The sequence below is a fragment of the Xenopus tropicalis genome, chromosome 3 (assembly GCF_000004195.4).
Source record: "Xenopus tropicalis strain Nigerian chromosome 3, UCB_Xtro_10.0, whole genome shotgun sequence".
NCBI classification, from domain to species: domain Eukaryota; kingdom Metazoa; phylum Chordata; class Amphibia; order Anura; family Pipidae; genus Xenopus; species Xenopus tropicalis.
This window is the reverse complement of record NC_030679.2, coordinates 21400081-21420531: the sequence shown is the minus strand read 5'-3', so window position 1 is coordinate 21420531 and position 20451 is coordinate 21400081. Positions and strand designations below refer to the sequence as shown.

At 43.4% G+C, this 20451-nt stretch overlaps 1 protein-coding gene and 1 pseudogene across 3 annotated transcripts in view; one reads left to right on the top strand and one right to left on the bottom strand.

Moving 5' to 3' along the window:
• Positions 1-6071, top strand: part of hmgxb3 (HMG-box containing 3) — a 50783-nt gene extending 44712 nt beyond the window's left edge. For 2 of the 3 annotated variants that reach the window (XM_012958614.3, XM_012958613.3), the window contains exon 21: positions 956-6071. In XM_012958614.3, coding sequence (XP_012814068.2) covers positions 956-1435 — 480 coding nt within the window. In that variant the 3' untranslated portion in view covers positions 1436-6071. 3 annotated transcript variants of the gene reach the window in all.
• Positions 5583-19551, bottom strand: LOC100493661 (annotated as a pseudogene).
• Between the last annotated feature and the right edge of the window lie 900 nt (positions 19552-20451).

The following is a 20451-nucleotide window of genomic DNA, read 5'->3' as shown; positions in this document are numbered from 1 at the left end:
TAGGATGTACTTTACCAGTGCAAAATCTTTGATCAGTTTCCTTTCAAAGGCTCTTTTGTCATTTCAAAGAAACCTCATGTAATTGCAGCATATACTTCTCCCAACACAGTTTTATAGCTAATTTCACCATTCATACATATTTTATAATCACCACAGGTGCTCTATGTCGTGGGAAGGGGGGAGAGACATTTTTTTTAACCCTTTTTGTACGTCCTTAAAGGGGAACTCTGGCTTCTGAACCAAAATTAGATAAAGAGCCCCACACAACACAGGAACCCCTAATATACCCATTACCGTAATCTGTTCCTTTACAAAATATGGATAAATACAATTTTTATGTTTCTGTATCATTTGAAATCCTGGCAGGGGAGGAGGGACTAAAACATTGATGTTACAAATTGTTCTTCTCCACAGTTTACAGACAGCATCTTCATAACCCACAATGCATTGCACTGTGATGTTCCTTTCCTTATTGACATCCTGTGTGCAGGTTATTGTGGGATTGGGAGGAAGCAGGCTGAAGGCAGGCTGAGGACAAGCGACTACTGTTACATTTTATTTGAGTCTCAAAGTAGTCAGCCAGATCAGCAGGGGAACAGGGGGCGGGGCTTAGGGAACTGTTCCAAACCATATTATTACATTAAAAATCATGAAAAGCCTGCATATTTTTTCATTGTTTTATATTGCAAAGTTGTCTGAAAGTATGTTTACTTTTCAAAAAGCTTAAGTTTTGTTTGGGTGGAGTTCCCTTGCTGCCTTTATGCTGGGTTGGGAATATAATATGTGGGTGTAGTGAGACACAGTACTAACACAAACAATATTTCTAGCCATTTAAGCTGTCAGTTGCCCTAACCGTTCCAGTGGGATCACTGTATTGACAGTGCAATTTACCTTTAAAAGGATTTTCAATATCTAAACATTGGAATATTTAGATTGTGTTATTTTTACCATTTAGTATGTGTCCTGCCCAGAGCTGCTGGATCGGCATTACAGTGTGGATATGACGGGGAGTGAGACATCGATTCAGCACCCAGTTACCAAATTGGCTTCTAGAAGGATAGTCCATGCTGTGGCTGAGCAGAAAGGATCCTGTGATCCAACATCTCGGCACCATTCCCTCCATTTGTGCTGCGAACTAGAACCTTACAGTGCTATCATCACTGCCATCAGAGACAGCAAGACCAGTAACATCAGGCACAACCAAATCAACTTTGAAAACGCAACACACTATTACCTCTATAACAGACTCGTGGACTTCCTAACCAGCCGCGAGATTGTCAACCGGCAGATCAATGATATCGTACAGAGCTGCCAGCCGGGAGAGGTGGTGATTAGAGACAACCTTTATCGGCTCGGAGTCGCACAGATCAAAACAGAAATGGTGGACAATGACTTCGAAGAGGAGGTTGTGCAAGAACAGCCAAAATGTCTATGATCAGGATTTTCCTGGAAAAACTGGTGTGCATGGATTGCTAACATCACAGTCTCAATGGATACACACAATAGCAACCTTTGGCTCTCACTTTACCGAAAGAACTTTATTTTAATTATTAAATAATAGCTTTATCCAATTTCTTACCACTGACGAACCAGGCCCACGCATACTACTGAACTTGGATTTTAATGCTCTTTATCATACACAGTGTGAGACATTAAGCTTGGAAACCAGGATATTGCATCTTGCGCCAATGCCCAGTAAATTCCAATTGGTCTCTAGTATGGGAGCCTCACTGCTGCCCTTAAAGGCTTGTCTTGTGGTTGAGCGTGTATGTGTCATCACTGAGGTTCCACCTTCCATTTATTTTTACTTAGGAGAAAATCATTTTCGTTGTCTTAATTTGTATTTATGCATGAGTGGGAGCTGCCATCAGCAAAAGCATTCATAGACTTCCAACTGCTTCCTCTCATGTTATAAATCCAAATAAGCACATTTATGAGTGTTCTTTGCATGCACAGTGCAGGCCCCTCAGACATAAGTATACACAGAGGATAAACCTTACTTATAAATACAGTGTATTTTCTACTTGGTGATACAAATGCCTTTTCATCCCAAATTTCATAGGTCTCTTCAGTTTAGGATTCCATTTTTCATCCCTAACTGCCAGTTGAACCAGCTCACTCTCTATTCATATTGGATATACACTTATATTTTGGATTGTCAGATCGTTTTGGCACATACAAAGATGATTTTTTAAAGGGGAGCGATCATCAGCACCCCCCCACCCCCATCAAACCAGACTGTTCAGATTACCTCCCAACTCCTCCCCCCCCGGCACTACGTTCATTAACGCTGAGTCCTACCTGTACCAGTTCCCCCCGGTCTGCAGTCCGTCCTCCCTCTCAGCTCCCCTGTGCCGCTCCCTGCTGAGTCCTCTCTCTCCACTGCCAGGTGGGAGGACACAGCAGGGGGCCGGATCCGGCCCGTGGGCCGTAGTTTGGGGACCACTGATCTAGAGAATGCTGTTAGGATAGGGGTGCATTGGTTTTAGCTGAACTGAACCCCAGGTCTAATGGCCCATCTGCCTCCATGTTGGTTGATGATCCCATACACAGACCTGTCCACCAGATTTTCTTTTTTAAACATTCAACCCCAGGGTGTTCTCCATGGATATTTACCATTCAGAACAGTCCCCGTGAGGCGGACACATGGACCAGTTGTCTTCCATCTCATTAGAAAACAGGCAAATTTACCATCCTGGTTAAAAAATCTTTCTCTAGCTTTGTTTACAATAACCAAAGAACCTTAACTGATATTCTTTGACCTTTTCACTGTTTTAAGAGTTTGCAAAGCATTTCAAACAGCCAAAGGTATGTCGTGAATGATAACCCAAGCCCGGGATCAAGAACCTCCAGAATCTCCTGATGTTGTGCAATGCTAGGTGCTGTAGTTAAAGGGCACTTCACCATTCAGGTTACTTTTAATATAATATGTAATATGTGCCCCATTCCTTGCTACTTTGCTACTGGTCTTCATTATTTATATTTTAGGATTTTTTTTTAGTTATTTTGCCTTCCTTTTCTGCCCTTTTTTTAGTTTTGACAAAAGGGTCATTGAAAAAACAAACTATTGCTCTATGCGGCTACAATCTTATTGTTACATTTTATTCCTTATCTTCTGTTCACTCCTTTGCCTATTCATATTTCAGTCTCTCATTTAAACCACAGCCTGGATGCTAGGATAAATGAGACCCTAGCAACCAGATAGCTGCTGAAATACCAAACTGGAGAGGATCTACTAAAAGCTAAATTACAGAAAAACTTTATAAAAAAAAAAATGAAGACCAGTTGCAAATTGTCTCAGGATATCAATATCTAATCTACATCACGCTAAAAGTTAAGGTGAATCACCAATTAAGTTATTTTATCACAGGATGCGAGTCTCTAGCTTATGCTTAAATAACCTCTCCGTCAGAATTCTGTGGGCCTCTGGCTGTGGAATGCTGGGTGTTTTAGTTCAGTTGTTGTTGGTGAAGGAGCTTAGGGTACTGGTCCAGCTTTTGAGCCTTTGGGTTTACTGTTGTCAGTGAACAACCTTTAAAGCATAGATCCATAGGAAATAGAATGGAGGGTACAGTGGTACTTTCTTGTCCACCCCAACATTCTATGTTGCCTGACATGTAAGGGTTATGGCAGACATATTCCAAGCCATTTAGGGTAAGAACCCATGGATCAGTTCAGTCACCTGTGATAGATCTCTGCTACCGCAGGCGGTTACTGCTTCGAAATGGCTTTCCACTGGCAACTTCGGAAAGCGAAGCTATGTAAAGGGATTTCCACCTACGACCCCTATTGTTGCCAGTGGAAAGCTATTTCGGACGAGTAGTCGCCTGTGGTAGCAGAGATCTATGGCGGGAGAATTCCTGTTCCTTTTTGCAGCACAACATTCCAGCCTTGTGCTGTATCTGTATGAGAGCCGCCATTCAGAGAACTAGGCTGTTTCTCCTCTGCAGTCAGTAGGGGAATGTGTAGTTGTGACCAGAGATACTTGTGGCTCTGTATATAGTTCAATGAATAGCACAGATAAACTTTAGATAGGGTTTACTATATAAACATTATTTATGGTCACAGCGTCACCATCATGTATGGTATCAGCATTACTATATAAATTAGTAGCATTAGGTTTGGGTATGTGTCCCTGTTGAAGAACTTATCTGGCCTATTTGCCCTATTGGAAAAAATGTGCCTCTCTGCCTGTCAATGCTTCTAATACTATTGAATAAAAAATGACTAAAGGTGGCCATACGCAGGCCAGAAAGCACCTGAATGGGGCACTCCCACAGGCCTACCTGACTGATATCTACCCGAAAATTGTCTAGATGTTAATCAGGCGGGTTTGAAAAATTCCATTGGGGTGAGGAGCACATTGCTTGTTGATGTGGTCCTTGCCCCAAAGGCCTGCATCCTTTAAAGTGCGTGCGCCTAATGATCAGCTCTATCCGATGTTGCCCACCTCAAGGTGGGCATGTTGGTGGGCGATCCACTCGTTTGATAACCTTGCTAAACGAGCAGATCTTTTAGAGTATGCCAGCTTCTACACAGGCCTGCTAATCTCTGAACTCACAAGGTATTATGGGAACTGGAGTCTTGGCTAGCGGAGAGCTGGATACTGCTACTTGTTGCAGAAATAGACAGATGTACTACTTCCAATAGCAGTTATAATTATAAATAACAAAAACCACTGAAAATGCTTAATGTTCATTTAAAGGTGCATAGGATTTCCATTTACCTGTACAATGAAAAGCATCTAATTTTTTTCTCTTTATTAGGGTGGAGTTTCCTTTTAAGGGCTGTAGTGTACAGCAAGATGACTGCATATGGAGAACGGGCTGGTGCCTTTATAAACGTACTGATAACTCATTTATACTATATAGCAGCTAATACTATGAGGATCATGTGGCCTTAATGTGAAGTTCCAGTGTGTAAGCTTGATGCCATATGTGAATGCCCTGTGGGTAATTGCAGCAGCATGGCACTACATTTGGCAATGAATATATCACATGCTTTGATTGGTTAACTGCAGTAAAACAAATATGTACCCCTGCTTTGCCCCTCCCACGATGGTCCATAACTTTTCAAGATTGCTGCAGATTTGCTGTGTATGCTGTGATTTTGATTATTCATAAAATTAGCTGCACAAGGGGAAATAAACACTAATTCTGGCTAGATAAAAATCAGTGCCACCAAATCACTCATGTCTTAATCCTAAATTCACTAAGGGCTCTACACAAACATTGTACCCTGCCCCAGCCAGCTCCTTGCCCGGCCCAGGGCCGTATTTAAAGAACAGGCAAAGTCTGACAGCTGTCCCGGGATCTTTCTAACAAAGCATCGCCATTATATATTCAATTCCTATAGGCCTTGGCTTGCACATACCCAATATAATAAGATAGAAAAATATTTTATATTGAGCAATCCTAAGGCTACACAAGGGATCCCTGTGAATACAAGTAAGATGGCGGTGCAGGGCTTTCCCAGGTTCTTTTTCCAAAATAGAGCACTACCCTAGTGAAAAAAACTTTCATGTAATTGACTGGGGGGTTGCCTAACATTTTGGCCTTTCCTTGTCCTTTAATGACATTGGATCAGGTTGAACATGTGTCCTTTGCCAGAGCCATCTCTTGCTTCACCCTGTCAGATACAGAAACTTCAGAGTGGGGGAGACCAACACTTGGTATAACCCTTGCATGGCCCTAACAGAGTCCCAACATTTTCAGAGATCTGGAATTGGCCTTGGTGGCTTTCATTATTTATTATAAACAAATTAGGAATGTATCTGATAGGAAGACATGCACTCCTACACCCGTTTGGTATTCTCCTCCCATCTCATTAGATAACTGCAGGCTGCAATCCAATGCATTCACTTTATGGCTGGCTAAGTGCTAGCTGTAAGACAAGACCTAACCTTCTGTGAAGGAAAATGTAACATATTTTAAATTTTGCTTTGTTGTTTTCGGTGAAAAAAAAGTCAAATGTTATAAATTGCACTGAATATTTCTTTTTACGTTATCCCCAATTTTGGGGGTTCTAGGCTTATTAAAGTTTGCTGTGGGGTAATAAATATAATGTCAAAATATCTGTCTCTGCTCCATGATCTTTGACTGTGAAACTTACTGTCTGAAACAAAGTGTTACTGATATCCCAGATGTAGCTAAATGCTTGGAGGAACTGGCGTCATTGCTAAAGTTTGCCTGAAGACAGAGTGTCATTTTGGGAAATAAAATGTAGTTCTGTTTATGTAAGATAAGGATTATCAGGGATCTATAAAGATGCAAAATTGTGTTTCACCCCTTGGGACAGATTCCCAAACTATAGTGGATGGGGGGGTGGGGTCAATGACAGCTTTCATTTATTTTTACACTGGGTTGGCCTGACTTGTGCTGGTTTTTACGTGGCCATTGTGACTGGGCAAGCTTTGATCATGTGCCCAGTTGTTTACACTCTGTACTGGTGCTGCACAGGGTCATTTAGACATCACAGTGACATCAAGTGACTCTCTCCCAGAGCATCCTTTCATTTCCTGTCTGCTAGCCAGTCGGGAAAGAAGCAAAATTATTTTCTCTGCTTATTTTAATCTCGCTTGTTCTCTTCATTTTTCTTCTTTTTTCATCAGTTTTCTTGCAAATGAACTATTTAATTCTTCTAAAGCTAGAAATATGAACTTTGCTTTTAGATAGAGGGATTTTAGTTATTATTAGTTCCTGCGGATATGGGAGCGAAGGAGTGATAAAAAAGTGGTTTAAGAAGTAAAGCTTTTAACTGAAATAGAAAATGATTAATGAGGAAATGATGAAAGCCAGGGCTATGCTTAGTATGGCAGGGCCTGGCACAAAATACCCTGTGTGGGGAGCCAGTAGTTTAATAACACGACCAGCAGTTCCTTGCCTGTTACTTATACTACTTTGTAGTAGAACCCCAAAACATAGATTATTGGAAGTCAGTGAATAATGCCATTTTAGAAGAAGAAACATTAGTAAATTATCCCCTTGGTACTTTTTCAATGTGCAATTTATCTCTCTGCAGAGCTCTACTTTTTTCATTTGTTTTTGCTTTAGGTTGGTTTGTAAAATACTTCAACCATATGTAATAACAGGCACTAAATTTGCCCAGGGCAGTAACCCATAGCAACCAATATGACAGGTTTCCAGTAAATGCTTCCAGTTCATAGTAACGTTGGTGTTTATGTGCAGCTCCTTACATGATTAATTATTTGCTCAGTTTAACCCTCATCATTTCTTGGGGCACAGTATAGACAATCTTACTCATCCTTTTCTTCAATTTAATTCTTTATTCATCAGTCTTCTTGCAAATGTAAGTGCTGTTTCATTCTTCTAAAGCTGAAAATTTCCTTTCAGACAGGGGTTTCCTTACAGCTACCATTTGTTTTTGCTTCCTAGGGCCATGTCAGGGCTTCTACTTAAGGGGAAAATTAAGTTACTCGTTAAAATAAAATGTTTCTATTTCAAATAATTTTCTATTTAAATACTTCATCTACAGCAGGGATCCCCAACCTTTTTTTTTACCAGTGAGCCACATTCAAATGTAAAAAGAGTTGGGAAGCAACACAAGCATGAAAAATGTTCCTGGTGTTACACATAGGGTCTTTTATTGGTGATTTAACAGCCCCTATGTGGACTGGCAGTCTACAGGAGGATCTGTTTGGCAGTAATCTTGGTTTTTATGCAACCAAAACTTGCCCAAAAGTCAGGAATTAAAAAATAAAGACCTGGTTTGAGGCCACTGGGAGAAACATCCAAGGGGTTGGGGAAGCAACATGTTGCTCACAAGCCACTGGTTGGGGATCACTGGTCTACAACATAGGATTATACTTAGGGAAGTATTTATTAGATCAATTAGATTCAATTAGATTTGAACCTACACCACAGCCCTTTCAGTTGCAAGGGCAAACAAGGTTTTGAGCTGTATTAAAAGGGGTATAGATTCACGGGAGGAGGGGGTTATTCTTCCCCTTTACAGAGCGCTGGTAAGGCCCCATCTAGAATATGCTGTTCAGTTTTGGTCTCCAGTGCTCAAACGGGACATTATTGAGTTAGAGAGGGTCCAGAGAAGGGCAACTAAGCTGGTAAAGGGTATGGAAAGTCTCAGTTATGAAGAAAGACTGGGCATGTTGGGTCTGTTTACACTGGAGAAGAGGCGCTTAAGAGTTGACATGATAACTATGTATAAATATATAAAGGGATCATATAATAACCTTTCTAATGCTTTATTTACCAGTAGGTCCTTCCAACGGACACAAGGGCACCCACTACATTTTTTTACTGTGAGAGCTGTGAAGTTGTGGAATTCCCTCCCCGAATCAGTTGTGCTGGCTGATACATTATATAGCTTTAAGAAGGGGCTGGATGGATTCTTAGCAAGTGAGGGAATACAGGGGTAGGGGAGATAGCTCTCAGTACAAGTGAGGGAATACAGGGGTAGGGGAGATAGCTCTCAGTACAAGTGAGGGAATACAGGGGTAGGGGAGATAGCTCTCAGTACAAGTGAGGGAATACAGGGGTAGGGGAGATAGCTCTCAGTACAAGTGAGGGAATACAGGGGTAGGGGAGATAGCTCTCAGTACAAGTGAGGGAATACAGGGGTATGGGAGATAGCTCTCAGTACAAGTGAGGGAATACAGGGGTAGGGGAGATAGCTCTCAGTACAAGTGAGGGAATACAGGGGTAGGGGAGATAGCTCTCAGTACAAGTGAGGGAATACAGGGGTAGGGGAGATAGCTCTCAGTACAAGTGAGGGAATACAGGGGTAGGGGAGATAGCTCTCAGTACAAGTGAGGGAATAAAGGGGTAGGGGAGATAGCTCTCAGTACAAGTGAGGGAATACAGGGGTATTGGAGATAGCTCTCAGTACCCCTGGCATTCCCAGTACCCAGAGGAACAAACAGCCCCCCCAGCCCAATAAATAGTGACTGTCTGTGGCACCTTACAGCCCCCCTGGCATTCCCAGTACCCAGAGGCACAAACAGCCCCTCCAGCCCAATAAATAGTGACTGTCTGTGGCACCTTACAGCCCCCCTGGCATTTCCAGTACCCAGAGGCACAAAAAGCCCCCCCCCAGCCCAATAAATAGTGACTGTCTGTGGCACCTTACAGCCCCCCTGGCATTCCCAGTAGCCAGAGGCACAAACAGCCCCCCCCAGCCCAATAAATATTGACTGTCTGTGGCACCTTACAGCCCCCCTGGCATTCCCAGTACCCAGAGGAACAAACAGCCCCCCAGCCCAATAAATAATGACTGTCTGAGGAACCTTACAGCCCCCCTGGCATTCCCAGTACCCAGAGGCACAAACAGCCCCCCCCGGCATTTCCAGTACCCATTCTCACTGGGTTTATAGTTATGTGTAACTCTCACTATGTCTGTCTGTCCCTTTCTGTTCTCTGCACTGCTGGTTGTGACTCCTGATACAACTTCCCAATATCCATTCATTACTCATTCTCACTGGGTTTATATTTATGTGTAACTGTCACTGTGTCTGTCTCTCTGTCCCTTTCTGTTCTCTGCACTGCTGGTTGTGACTCCTGATACAACTTCCCAATATCCATTCATTCCTCATTCTCACTGGGTTTATATTTATGTGTAACTGTCACTGTGTCTGTCTCTCTGTCCCTTTCTGTTCTCTGCACTGCTGGTTGTGACTCCTGATACAACTTCCCAATATCCATTCATTCCTCATTCTCACTGGGTTTATAGTTATGTGTAACTGTCACTGTGTCCGTCTGTCCTATGTCTACCTCTACTATAACAAAGGGTACTTTCCCATGTACGAACTGTAGCCATTGTAATGGTATTATCACTGGGTCCGCTGTCACACATCCACAACATGGCACTAGACATGAAGTGGGCGGCTTTTATACTTGTGATAGTAAAGACGTCATATACGGTGTTAAATGTCCGTGTGGATTGGCCTATGTAGGTCAGACGTCAAGGCCCATTAAAATAAGGCTTAACAAGCATAAATCTACTATAAGGAACTATAAACCTCCAACTCAGTCCCCCCAGAGAGCGATACAAACTGGTAAAAAGAAGGAGATTGTAAAGAAAAGGGAAACTTTGCTGGCTAAACATTTTTTTACACATGGCCACCAGGTGGCACAGGTTAGGTGGCAGATCCTAGAAAAAATACAGGCACGACAGGGCCAGGACAAAAAGAAGCTGTTATCTCAGAGGGAATGCTATTGGATTTGGCTTTTGCAATCTCGCCACCCAAAGGGGTTAAACAATGAATTTAACATGGCTTGCTTTTTATAAATATCATGTGTTTTTTCATTTATGTTTTTATAGATAAATGTTTCCTGGGTGCACATCAGGGATAGATATTCTTCTCCTTCGTGTTGGGGTAAGATATACTGTTCCTTTGATCTGTACCTCTATGGATTTTGTTACATATGTTTTTATTTGATACTTAGCTGATTATTGATACTTTGGATTTTAGTTTCCTATGGGTTCCCTACTGTGATACACTGTGGCTACTCAGCTAGAATTCTGGACTTAGAACAGAGAGAAAATGAGAAAGTGTGATCACATTTTTTTGTACAATAAAATTGTTTTTAATGTATATTATGCACTTTACGAGATTGATTAATTCACTGACGTTGAATGTACACTATATATGATGCACTGCACTTTAGTTTTATAATACTAAGTTTTTTAATACTAGGTTTTTTTGATATTATTGCTGTCAATTAAGTATTTATTCAATTTACCAATCAACTTGGGGATGTGGTTACTACATCTGTATAAATTTCACTTGCCTTCACTGATTTGTATGCTTGATAAAGGGGTCACATTGCCCCGAAACGTTGCACCTCCGCAAAAAACTTTTAAAAGGGTTTTACCCTTGTTTGCAGTCCTGAGTGTCATTCGCTTTTTTTGTCGCTACAGTGTTTTTGGAGGGTGCCGATCCCCCCAGCAGTGTGCACCGGACAGGAAAAATTTTGGAGTGTTCGGGGGTGCGGATAAGGTCTCTGTGGTCTGTCTGTCCCTTTCCCATCTCTGCACTGCTGGTTCTGACTCCTGATACAACTTCCGAATATCCATTCATTCCTCATTCTCACTGGGTTTATAGTTATGTGTAACTCTCACTGTGTCTGTCTCTCTGTCCCTTTATGTTCTCAGCACGGCTGGTTCTGACTCCTGATAAAACTCCCCAATATCCATTCATTCCTCATTCTCACTGGGTTTATAGTTATGTGTAACTGTCACTGTGTGTCTGTCTCTTTCCCTTCTCTGCACGGCTGGTTCTGACTCCTGATACAACTCCCCAATACCCATTCATTTCTCATTCTCACTGGGTTTATAGTTATGTGTAACTGTCATTATGTCTGTCTGTCTGTCTGTCCCTTTCTGTTTTCTGCACTGCTGGTTCGGACTCCTGATAAACTTCCCAATATCCATTCATTCCTCATTCTCACTGGGTTTATAGTTATGTGTAACTGTCACTGTCTGTCTGTCCCTTTTCCTTCTCTGCACTGCTGGTTCTGACTCCTGATACAACTCCCGAATATCCATTCATTCCTCATTCTCACTGGGTTTATAGTTACTGTATGTGTAACTGTCACTGTGTCTGTCTCTTTCCCTTCTCTGCACTGCTGGTTCTGACTCCTGATACAACTTCCCAATATGCATTCATTCCTCATTCTCACTGGGTTTATAGTTATGTGTAACTGTCACTATGTCTGTCTGTCCCTTTCCCATCTCTGCACTGCTGGTTCTGACTCCTGATACAACTTCCCAATATCCATTCATTCCTCATTCTCACTGGGTTTATAGTTATGTGTAACTGTCACTATGTCTGTCTGTCCCTTTCCCATCTCTGCACTGCTGGTTCTGACTCCTGATACAACTTCCCAATATCAATTCATTCCTTATTCTCACTGGGTTTATATTTATGTGTAACTGTCACTGTGTCTGTCCGTCCCTTTCCCATCTCTGCACTGCTGGTTCTGACTCCTGATACAACTTCCCAATATTTATTCATTCCTCTTTCTCACTGAGTTTTTAGTTATGTGTAACTGTCATTGTGTCTGTCTGTCCCTTTCCCTTCCCTGCTGGTTCTGACTCCTGATACAACTTCAGAATATCCATTCATTCCTCATTCTCACTGGGTTTATAGTTATGTGTAACTGTCACTGTGTCTGTCTCTCACTTTCTCTTCCCTGGTTCTGACTACTGATACAACTTCCCAATACCCATTCATTCCTCATTCTCATTGGGTTTAAAGTAATGTGTAACTCTTACTGTGTGTTTCCCTTTCACTTCTCTGCATTGCTGGTTCTGACTCCTGATACAACTCCCCAATATCCATTCATTCCTCATTCTCACTGGGTTTATAGTTATGTGTAACTGTCACTGTGTCTGTGTGTCCCTTTCCCTTCTCTGCACTGCTGGTTCTGACTCCTGATACAACTTCCCAATATCCCAATATATAGATTTCATTTTGTCCTCGTCTCATTGGTGCTGCACCTGGGTTTCTTCCAAGCGGACCTTCCTGTCCTCTAACAGAGTCTCTATCTGCTCTTTGGATAGTCGTGTCTGCTCTTCCAGCTGGGCCTGCAGAGCCTCCACCTTTCAAGAAGGAATTCTTGTAATCAAACAGCAGGAACCCCAATCAGGGTTGGAACTATGGGTAGGCAGAAAAGGCAGCTGCCTAGGGCGCAACGATGGCGGGGTGCCAGGCAAGAGCCTTTCCTGCCTACCCCTAGCCCACGCTCCTTTGTCATTGCCCCCGGGGGCAATGACCCATCGCAAGTGGCCGACCGGGTTGCCTAGGGCTTCGCCCACCTATGACCCCAATATCTGTTTCACACATTACATGAACAGAATGACCCAAGGAATAATTAAATATTCAAACGCAGCTTCACCTGAAGCAAAAGAATCTGGGGATCTTCTTTCTTGCCCTCTTTGCTTCTATCTTGCTTCCCCGGTGCTTTCAGGGGTGCTTGTTTGGTACCTGTAAGTGGAAAGCAGCGGGTCACCGACTGATATATATGAGTCATACTTTATAGATTGTAAGCTCTTTTGGGCAGGGCCCTCTTCACCTCCTGAATCGGTTATTGATTGCTTTATATGTTACTCTGTATGTCCAATGTATGAAACCCACTTATTGTACAGCGCTGCGGGATATGTTGGTGCTTTATAAATAAATGTTAATAATAATAATAATACTTATGGAAACTTACAGCCATGGCTTCTTTATATAAAAGAAAAAAACATTGAAACAAAGGCCATGTTTAAACAAAGTCACTAACCTGCCTGGCCTGAACGTTGCAGTTTCCGGGCGTATGGATCCCCAGACTGAACAGCACGTTGGGGAATGGTGACCTGCAATTGCAGACGAATTAAAGGGAAAGTTAATTTAAGATAAAAACCTGGGCTGATTTTTTATTTTTATTAGCAACCTCCCCTGGAATTTGGAAACCCATCAGTGCCCACCCAATACTTATGCTGTTAGGAAGCTCAGATTCTCCCTATTGCTTGTTACATGGTCAGGAAGATCTAGGAGAAAACTCAGAAGCTCACTTGGATATTCTTGTTTAGTGTTATGGGTTACTGCCCAGAGGCAAATCAGCCCAGTGTTGTTAATTAAGCGCCAATGGGTTCCTAAACAAACATCAGGAGACAGGACACTGATGACAGAGTTGACGACCCTCCTCCTCTCCCTTTATCCCATCATTCCGGAAGGGAGCCAGTTTGTAATAAAGAGAAATTAGCTCTAGAACATAACCTACTGACAACTCTCAACAAGACTAAGGGCAATTTTGAACAAGAGTTGGGGGAGGGAAGCCCTGTGTCCCCCTTATGATTGGAGAAAAAGGATTAAACAGTAATACATAAATCTCCTTTTCTCCCATGTCTAGGGGGACACAGGGACCATGGGGACGTGGGGACTTTTTTGTCTGCCATTTCTTTATCAATATCTGCATTTGATCATGAATCTGTAGACTGCTCCAATTAGGCTGTCTGTGTTGGAAGCTGTACTGGCAGTGATGTCCTCCTCATTGGTATTTGAGGTTGAGGAAAAGGAGAATATTTCTCCTTCGCCAATTTCCTCGACAGACAAGGGGGAGCCCTTAGTGGGCAGCTCTGGAGGAACGTCTGTTTTGGGCCGGTAGCAGGTGAAGTTGCCAACTAATTGTGGCATGCATTGCAAACTGGATAGGGATTGCGACAGCGTGACCGCCCATCCTGGAGCATCAGAAGGGCCCTGTGGATCACTAACCCCTTTGGGAGAAGGGGCCGTTGGAACCCCGTCTGAAGCTGCCACTGCGTAAGGTGCTGTGGTGTCAGATGTGCGGGTCTGAGCAGGGCTGCAAGATGAGCAAAACCATTTAGCTTGGCCCAATCAGGATTTGGTGAGGCATATAGAGCAGACAAAGATAGTAACCGCATGGTTAGTGTGTCGGCCCCATCTGAAGAACAGATCCCCCCTGCCGTCAGCCATGATGTGAGACTGCCTAAGAAAATTATATCCGCAATTGCTAGAGTGCTAATGAGTGATAGGAGGGAGCAGCCAATACTTGTACTTCTGAGTAATGGGGCATTATTCCCACAGAGGGGAACAGTCTGTGGAATCCCAGGTGGGTGGGCCACTGGAGAACAGACAGAGTCTGACCCGGCCTCACCCGGGAGTTAGCCACTAACTGAAGGATTTCTTTAGATGGGCTTGCCTAGAGGCCGCTCCTGACCTCCATGGAAAAAAGAAACTTAAAAAAACTGTCTCCCTTCCGGGGTGACAGGGAGAAAGACACAGAGAAGCACATATTTTTGCAGGGGTACATATCAGAGCTGCATTTATGGCAAAATTTCTAGCACAGGTACACTAACCTTGTTTGGGGGCTCCTTGTGGAAGTAAGTAACGTCCCCTTCACTGGTCCCAACCAATGCCAAAAGCTTCTGGATCTTCTTCTTATCCTCCTACTCTCTACAATGAGCAAAAAGAAATATGCACTCATGTTCCTGTCTTTGAATGAAGGTTATAAGTGCTTGGGAACAACCCATTGCTTATTGCAGGCATCCTCAAACTATGGCCCCCAAGGTAATTTACCCATCCCCCACTATGATCTGAAGCGAGGACGCATGGGGGGGAGCCGGAGCAAGCAGGGGAGAGCCTGATGGAACAGGGGGAGCAGGAGGAAGCCGCAGGGAGCGGGAAGACACAGCGGGGAGCCGGAGGATGCAGGGGGGGAGCAGGTCATAGTATCAGGACACGGGTGGAGGACTTTAGTTCAGCCCCCCATCAGTCTAAGGGACCATGAATTGGCCCCCTGCTAAAAAAGTTTGAGGACCCCTGGTTTATTGCATCAATGTGATTGTCTCAGTCTTCCAAGTGATGCGCCATCCACACACCAACATCTGCTGTGCCATGTTCATAGGGATCATCCCAACCTCAAGAATATCCCTTGGTCATTTAAGAAAGTTGCTTCAGGAGCATCATAATTTGTTGCAGGGCCAGGGTCAAAACAGACTTAATGACTTTGCAGACTCCCAGCACCCAGTGCAATCTTTGAGCAAAAGGTGCCCCAGAAGTGAAGGCTGGTTTGAGAACGATTGGCACATACCCAACTGTAACTTGATGATAATAAGGGGGAGAAGCCATTCCACTGACATCACAGAACAGAAAGGGGGCCGAAGATGTAGAAAGAGGGGAAGGAACGGGGGCCAAGGCTGCAGGTCCTCCTTTTGTCAGCTGCCTGACCCATGGGTTTTGGGCACATCCAAGCATCACTAGTCCCCCAGGCAGTGATTCATATTTATGATCACCTAAAGCAGGGGTGGCCAGCGTTTTTACGGTCGCGACCGACCGATGACTGGGGAATGCGTAAGTGCGGGGTGAATGTGTACGTATGCATTCACACAGGACTTACACATCACTGGCTTCATTGCGGTCCACCAGAAATCCACGGGGGATCGACTGGTGGACCGCGATCGACGTATTGGCCAGCCCTGACAGCTCTGAGCAGCCCAGTTAAATATTATAATACATAATGCAAGTACATAAAGTACTACATTAACAAATATATATATTATTAAAATAGAGCAAATGATGTGCTCTCATTTGTCAGTGCCTTTTTATTTTTACATGAGGAGCTCTCTTACCTGATTTTCAGCCTATCATTCTCCGAGTATAGGCGCAGCACGTGCTCTCGTTCCTGGAACAGATAAACCTGCATGTCACTTAGCGCCTTCTGCAGCTCCGAGATCTCTTCCTCGCGCTGACGCATCTCCTACTGCAGCTTGTGCTGTTAGGGAAAAAAGAGGGGCAAAAGATGACTGCACGTATACTCCCACTGGGTTGCTATAGCTGCCCACACCTAGGTTGCCATGTCCCGTGCCGCACAAGAAAGCAAGGCCAAGCCTTAACCCCTAAGGTGATGCAGAACAGTATGGATTTGCCTTTTAAGCTGTCTGATCTAATGCAATTTGACCATACATGTGTATGGCCTCTGAGGAAGATAGTACGCTGGCTTATCAAGCTAACAGCTTTATTTTTCATTAAAAATAACAGCATTCTACCCAACCTTTTCTTCAGTGAAAAAGGAAAAGCAACTGTATGTTGGTGCAGGGTGACGCACTACTTGTGCCAGGGAGTGGTAAAACCACCTATTCAGCTAGAGTTCTGTTTGAGATGATGTGAAAGCCCCTATGGCAGCCCACCAACATATCAGGGAGTGGCCAGGAAGGCAAAGGGGACTATGAACCAGGAAAGATTTCTTTCTCTCTCTCTATATATATATATATATATATATATATATATTAGAATATGCATTATCAATAGAAGATTCGGGTGAATGTAAAAACAAAAAGGCATCCCTATTTATTTATGCATTGAGCCACTGGACTAGGCCCTGCTAGAGTTCTGCCTGGTCAGGTACCACGGAATACCCCAAAAGTGGTTTGGATTGGTCTTCTAACCAAGTACTGATGTCACTGCAGTTCACAAGGTCTATCCTGCCCCCAACTGACCTTATAGTTTTTAGAGACGTTCAGAGGGAGGCAAATTGCCTATAGGAAACCTGATGGTTGGGTACAGGTAGGCAGGCACTTGAGGGAAACTGAGGATACCAAGGTCCAGGTCTATTGTAACAGACCCATGTAACATGCATTTCCATGATGGAACACATAAGAGCTACTGACCCGGAACTCAAGACTAAACCCAAGTTAAGAGACATTAAAGAGCTAATTACGCTTAATAAAGCACGATCAGAGACCTGAAACTGTGCAAATTAAAGGTAAAGTATCCCTTCACAAACATATGTCCCTAAATTTTGTTCAGCAATGACTTAATTAGGTAGACGCCTTTGAGACACCTGGGGTGTGCAAATGGGACGCATAGAATGAGTAGGCGAGTGTGTGTGGGCGGTGTGTGCATTTACATGAAAAAATTAGACTTGGTTTAAACTGGAATCTACTTGCTTTAATTCCAACAATAATACAAACTGGCACACAGAGTGCGTTTGGGTTGTTTTGTTGCCTGAGTGATTAAGGGTGAAGACACACAGAGCTACTAGTAGCAGCTACTGGTCACGGCTACTAAAATAGACAATGCTGATCATTTACTGATAATTGTCTCTATGTGTGTGTTAGCAGAGGCAATTCTCAGTATTGTCTATGGCAATGTATTTTGGCGACAAGTAGCAATGACAAGTAGCTGCTACTAAGTAGCTCTATGTGTCTTCACCCTTACTACTGGTCAAGCCAGTAGTATATATATATGGGACCGAAACGTCGGTTGTACATGCAATTATAATACACTAATATTTGTTTGAACCACAAGACCCTTGGTGCTGGTTGTGTTTGATTTGGTATCTATTTGGTATTCCGTGCACAGGGGCAGCTACATTGTAGCAACTTTCAGAGTGTGGTGCTGTCGTGTGTAAAAAGCAGTGTACAGTTTTACCAGTGATGTTGCCCAGGGAAACCAATCAGCAACTAGACTTCAACAGTTGGAAAACCAAAGCAAAGCATCTGATTGGCTGCTATGAGCAACATCACCAGTAATGTTTTACTCCAATTTTTACACAGCATGATAGATATACCCCTTATATCTTTATGTCTATCAAGGGGATTCAGGAAGAGTACCGTATATACTCGAGTATAAGCCGAGTTTTTCAGCCCCAAAATGTGCTCAAAAAGTAACCCTCGGCTTATACTCGAGTCAATACGTTTTTCCAGTTTTCTTAGGTAAAATTAGGTACCTCGGCTTATATTCGGATCGGCTTAAACTCGAGTATATACGGTAGTTATCAGAGCTAGGGCGATGCGTGGCAAATGGCTTAGAGAAACTGGAGATTGACACAAACCATTTGCAGGAAAACATACAATGCTGCCTTGAAGAACTGAGCTCCTAGGTTCGATTCCAGCCAGGGCACTATATGCTTGCGTGGGTATCCTCTAGGAACCCCAGGTTCCTCCCACACTGCAAAAACATACAGGGTTCTGTAAACTTCTGGTAAAAGTGACCTGACCACATTGAATGTGAATTGTAAGCTCCACCGGGACTGATGAGAACAATGTACTAAGTGATCTCTGTACAGTGTAGTCGAATACACCAGCGCTATATAAAGGATAATAATAGTTATCAGCAGTATTGCTCTTAGCAAGGGCACATACTGACCTGCTCCTCAAAGGCAGCTTTGTATTGCTCCAGTTGCTTTACCAGATCCTCGTGTTCCTCATCAAACTCAGCGATCTTCTTGCGGTAATACTCTAACAGCTCTCTGGACGGCCGCAGGAAAGCCAGGCGCTCGTTGATTGGAGGCAGCGGAGTGGAGTCCACTCGGTTCTTCTGGGTGTGGCTGGAGCTCATGGTGGTATCTTGAAGGGAAGGAGACCTGTACCTAACAAAACCATATAGATAAAATCATACAAGCAGCTCCAACTTTAGGATCACAATTTTGCATTGAGAGCAGCCTATTAAAGGTATGGGACCTGTTATCCAGAATGCTCTGGACCTGGGGTTTTCCAGATTAGGGGTCTTTCTGTAATTTGGTTCTCCATACTACAAATCTATTAAAAAATAATTTAAACATTACATAAACCTAAAAGGATTGTTTATATAGGATTTATTATATCTTAGTAAGAACCAATTACAAGTTACTGTTTTATTACTACAGAGTTTCTTTGGAAAATGTTATTTATTTATTTATAAAGGGGTCTATACAAGACGGCCTTCCTATAATTTCGGAGCTTTCTGGATAACAAATTTCTGGATAATTGATCCTATACCCGTACAAACGATCCAGGGTACTAATTTCTCTGTCAAAAATATGTTACCCATGACATATATATATATTACATTCCCAATGATTATGAGTGCGCATAGCGCATAATCATTGGGAATGGATATTGGATAAAACTAAGTGCAGCACCCGTTTGTGAATTGTGAATGTGGACTGTTCATGGGAGTGCGGACCTTACGGTGTTATATATATATATATATATATATATATATATTTGTTTCTTCTGAAATAAATTGGATTTTGACTTACCTTCCTTCATGCATGCCACGGTGGGGTGAAAAGTCCATATTTTCTAGCCTTTTTCAATTCAAAGCTACAGAAAGAAGTGAAGACACACAGAGATTCATTGATAGGAACAAGATAAGGAGATTTTGTGATAACTCACCGTTAAATCCTTTTCTCTTAGGACGTCTGTGGGACACAGGGACCATAGGGTATAGTATCTACCAGCAGGAAACAGGACACTAGAATAGGAAGAAGAGGAAGAAGCCCCTCCTCCCTGCTACTATACCCCCCGTCACTTCCTGAGTGAGCCAGTTTTGTCAACAAGATAACAGACAGTAGAACCGAGCTATATTAGTATATACAGAAAAAACTCCCCAAGGGGATCGCTTCAGGGGGGGAAGCCCTGTGTCCCACAGACGTCCTAAGAGAAAAGGATTTAACGGTGAGTTATCACAAAATCTCCTTTTCTCTTACAGGTGTCTGTGGGACACAGGGACCATGGGGACATACCAAAGCTGTCCCGTCTAGAGAAGGGTGGGAGAAGCGGTTTTAGGCAACTGAGGCATGTGGTACCTTTCTCCCGAATGAGAGGGAATGTTGCAATATTGAGTTTGCGAAATTTGGTAGGGAGTGGATGGAGGACCACGTAGCAGTGCTGCAGACCTGATCTGCTTAGGCCCAAGGGTTGCTAACACCCCTAGAGGAAGGGGCCTTAATGCTGAGAGGTGGTGACTTCCCTCTGGCAGTGTATGCACCGTGGATGGCCACCCTAGTCCGGCGGGTAGTGGTCCCGTGAACCCTCCTGGGACCCAGCAAGCAGGTGGAAGAGGATGCCGACTGACGTATGTCCTAGGTAAGGTAAGAGATTCAGGGCCCGGACTGGTCAAGGAAGTGCCGGGCCATTTCGTTGGAGAAGATGGTAGAGGACAAGATGCAAAGGGATGTCCTAGTTGATGCGGAGGAACCACCCTGG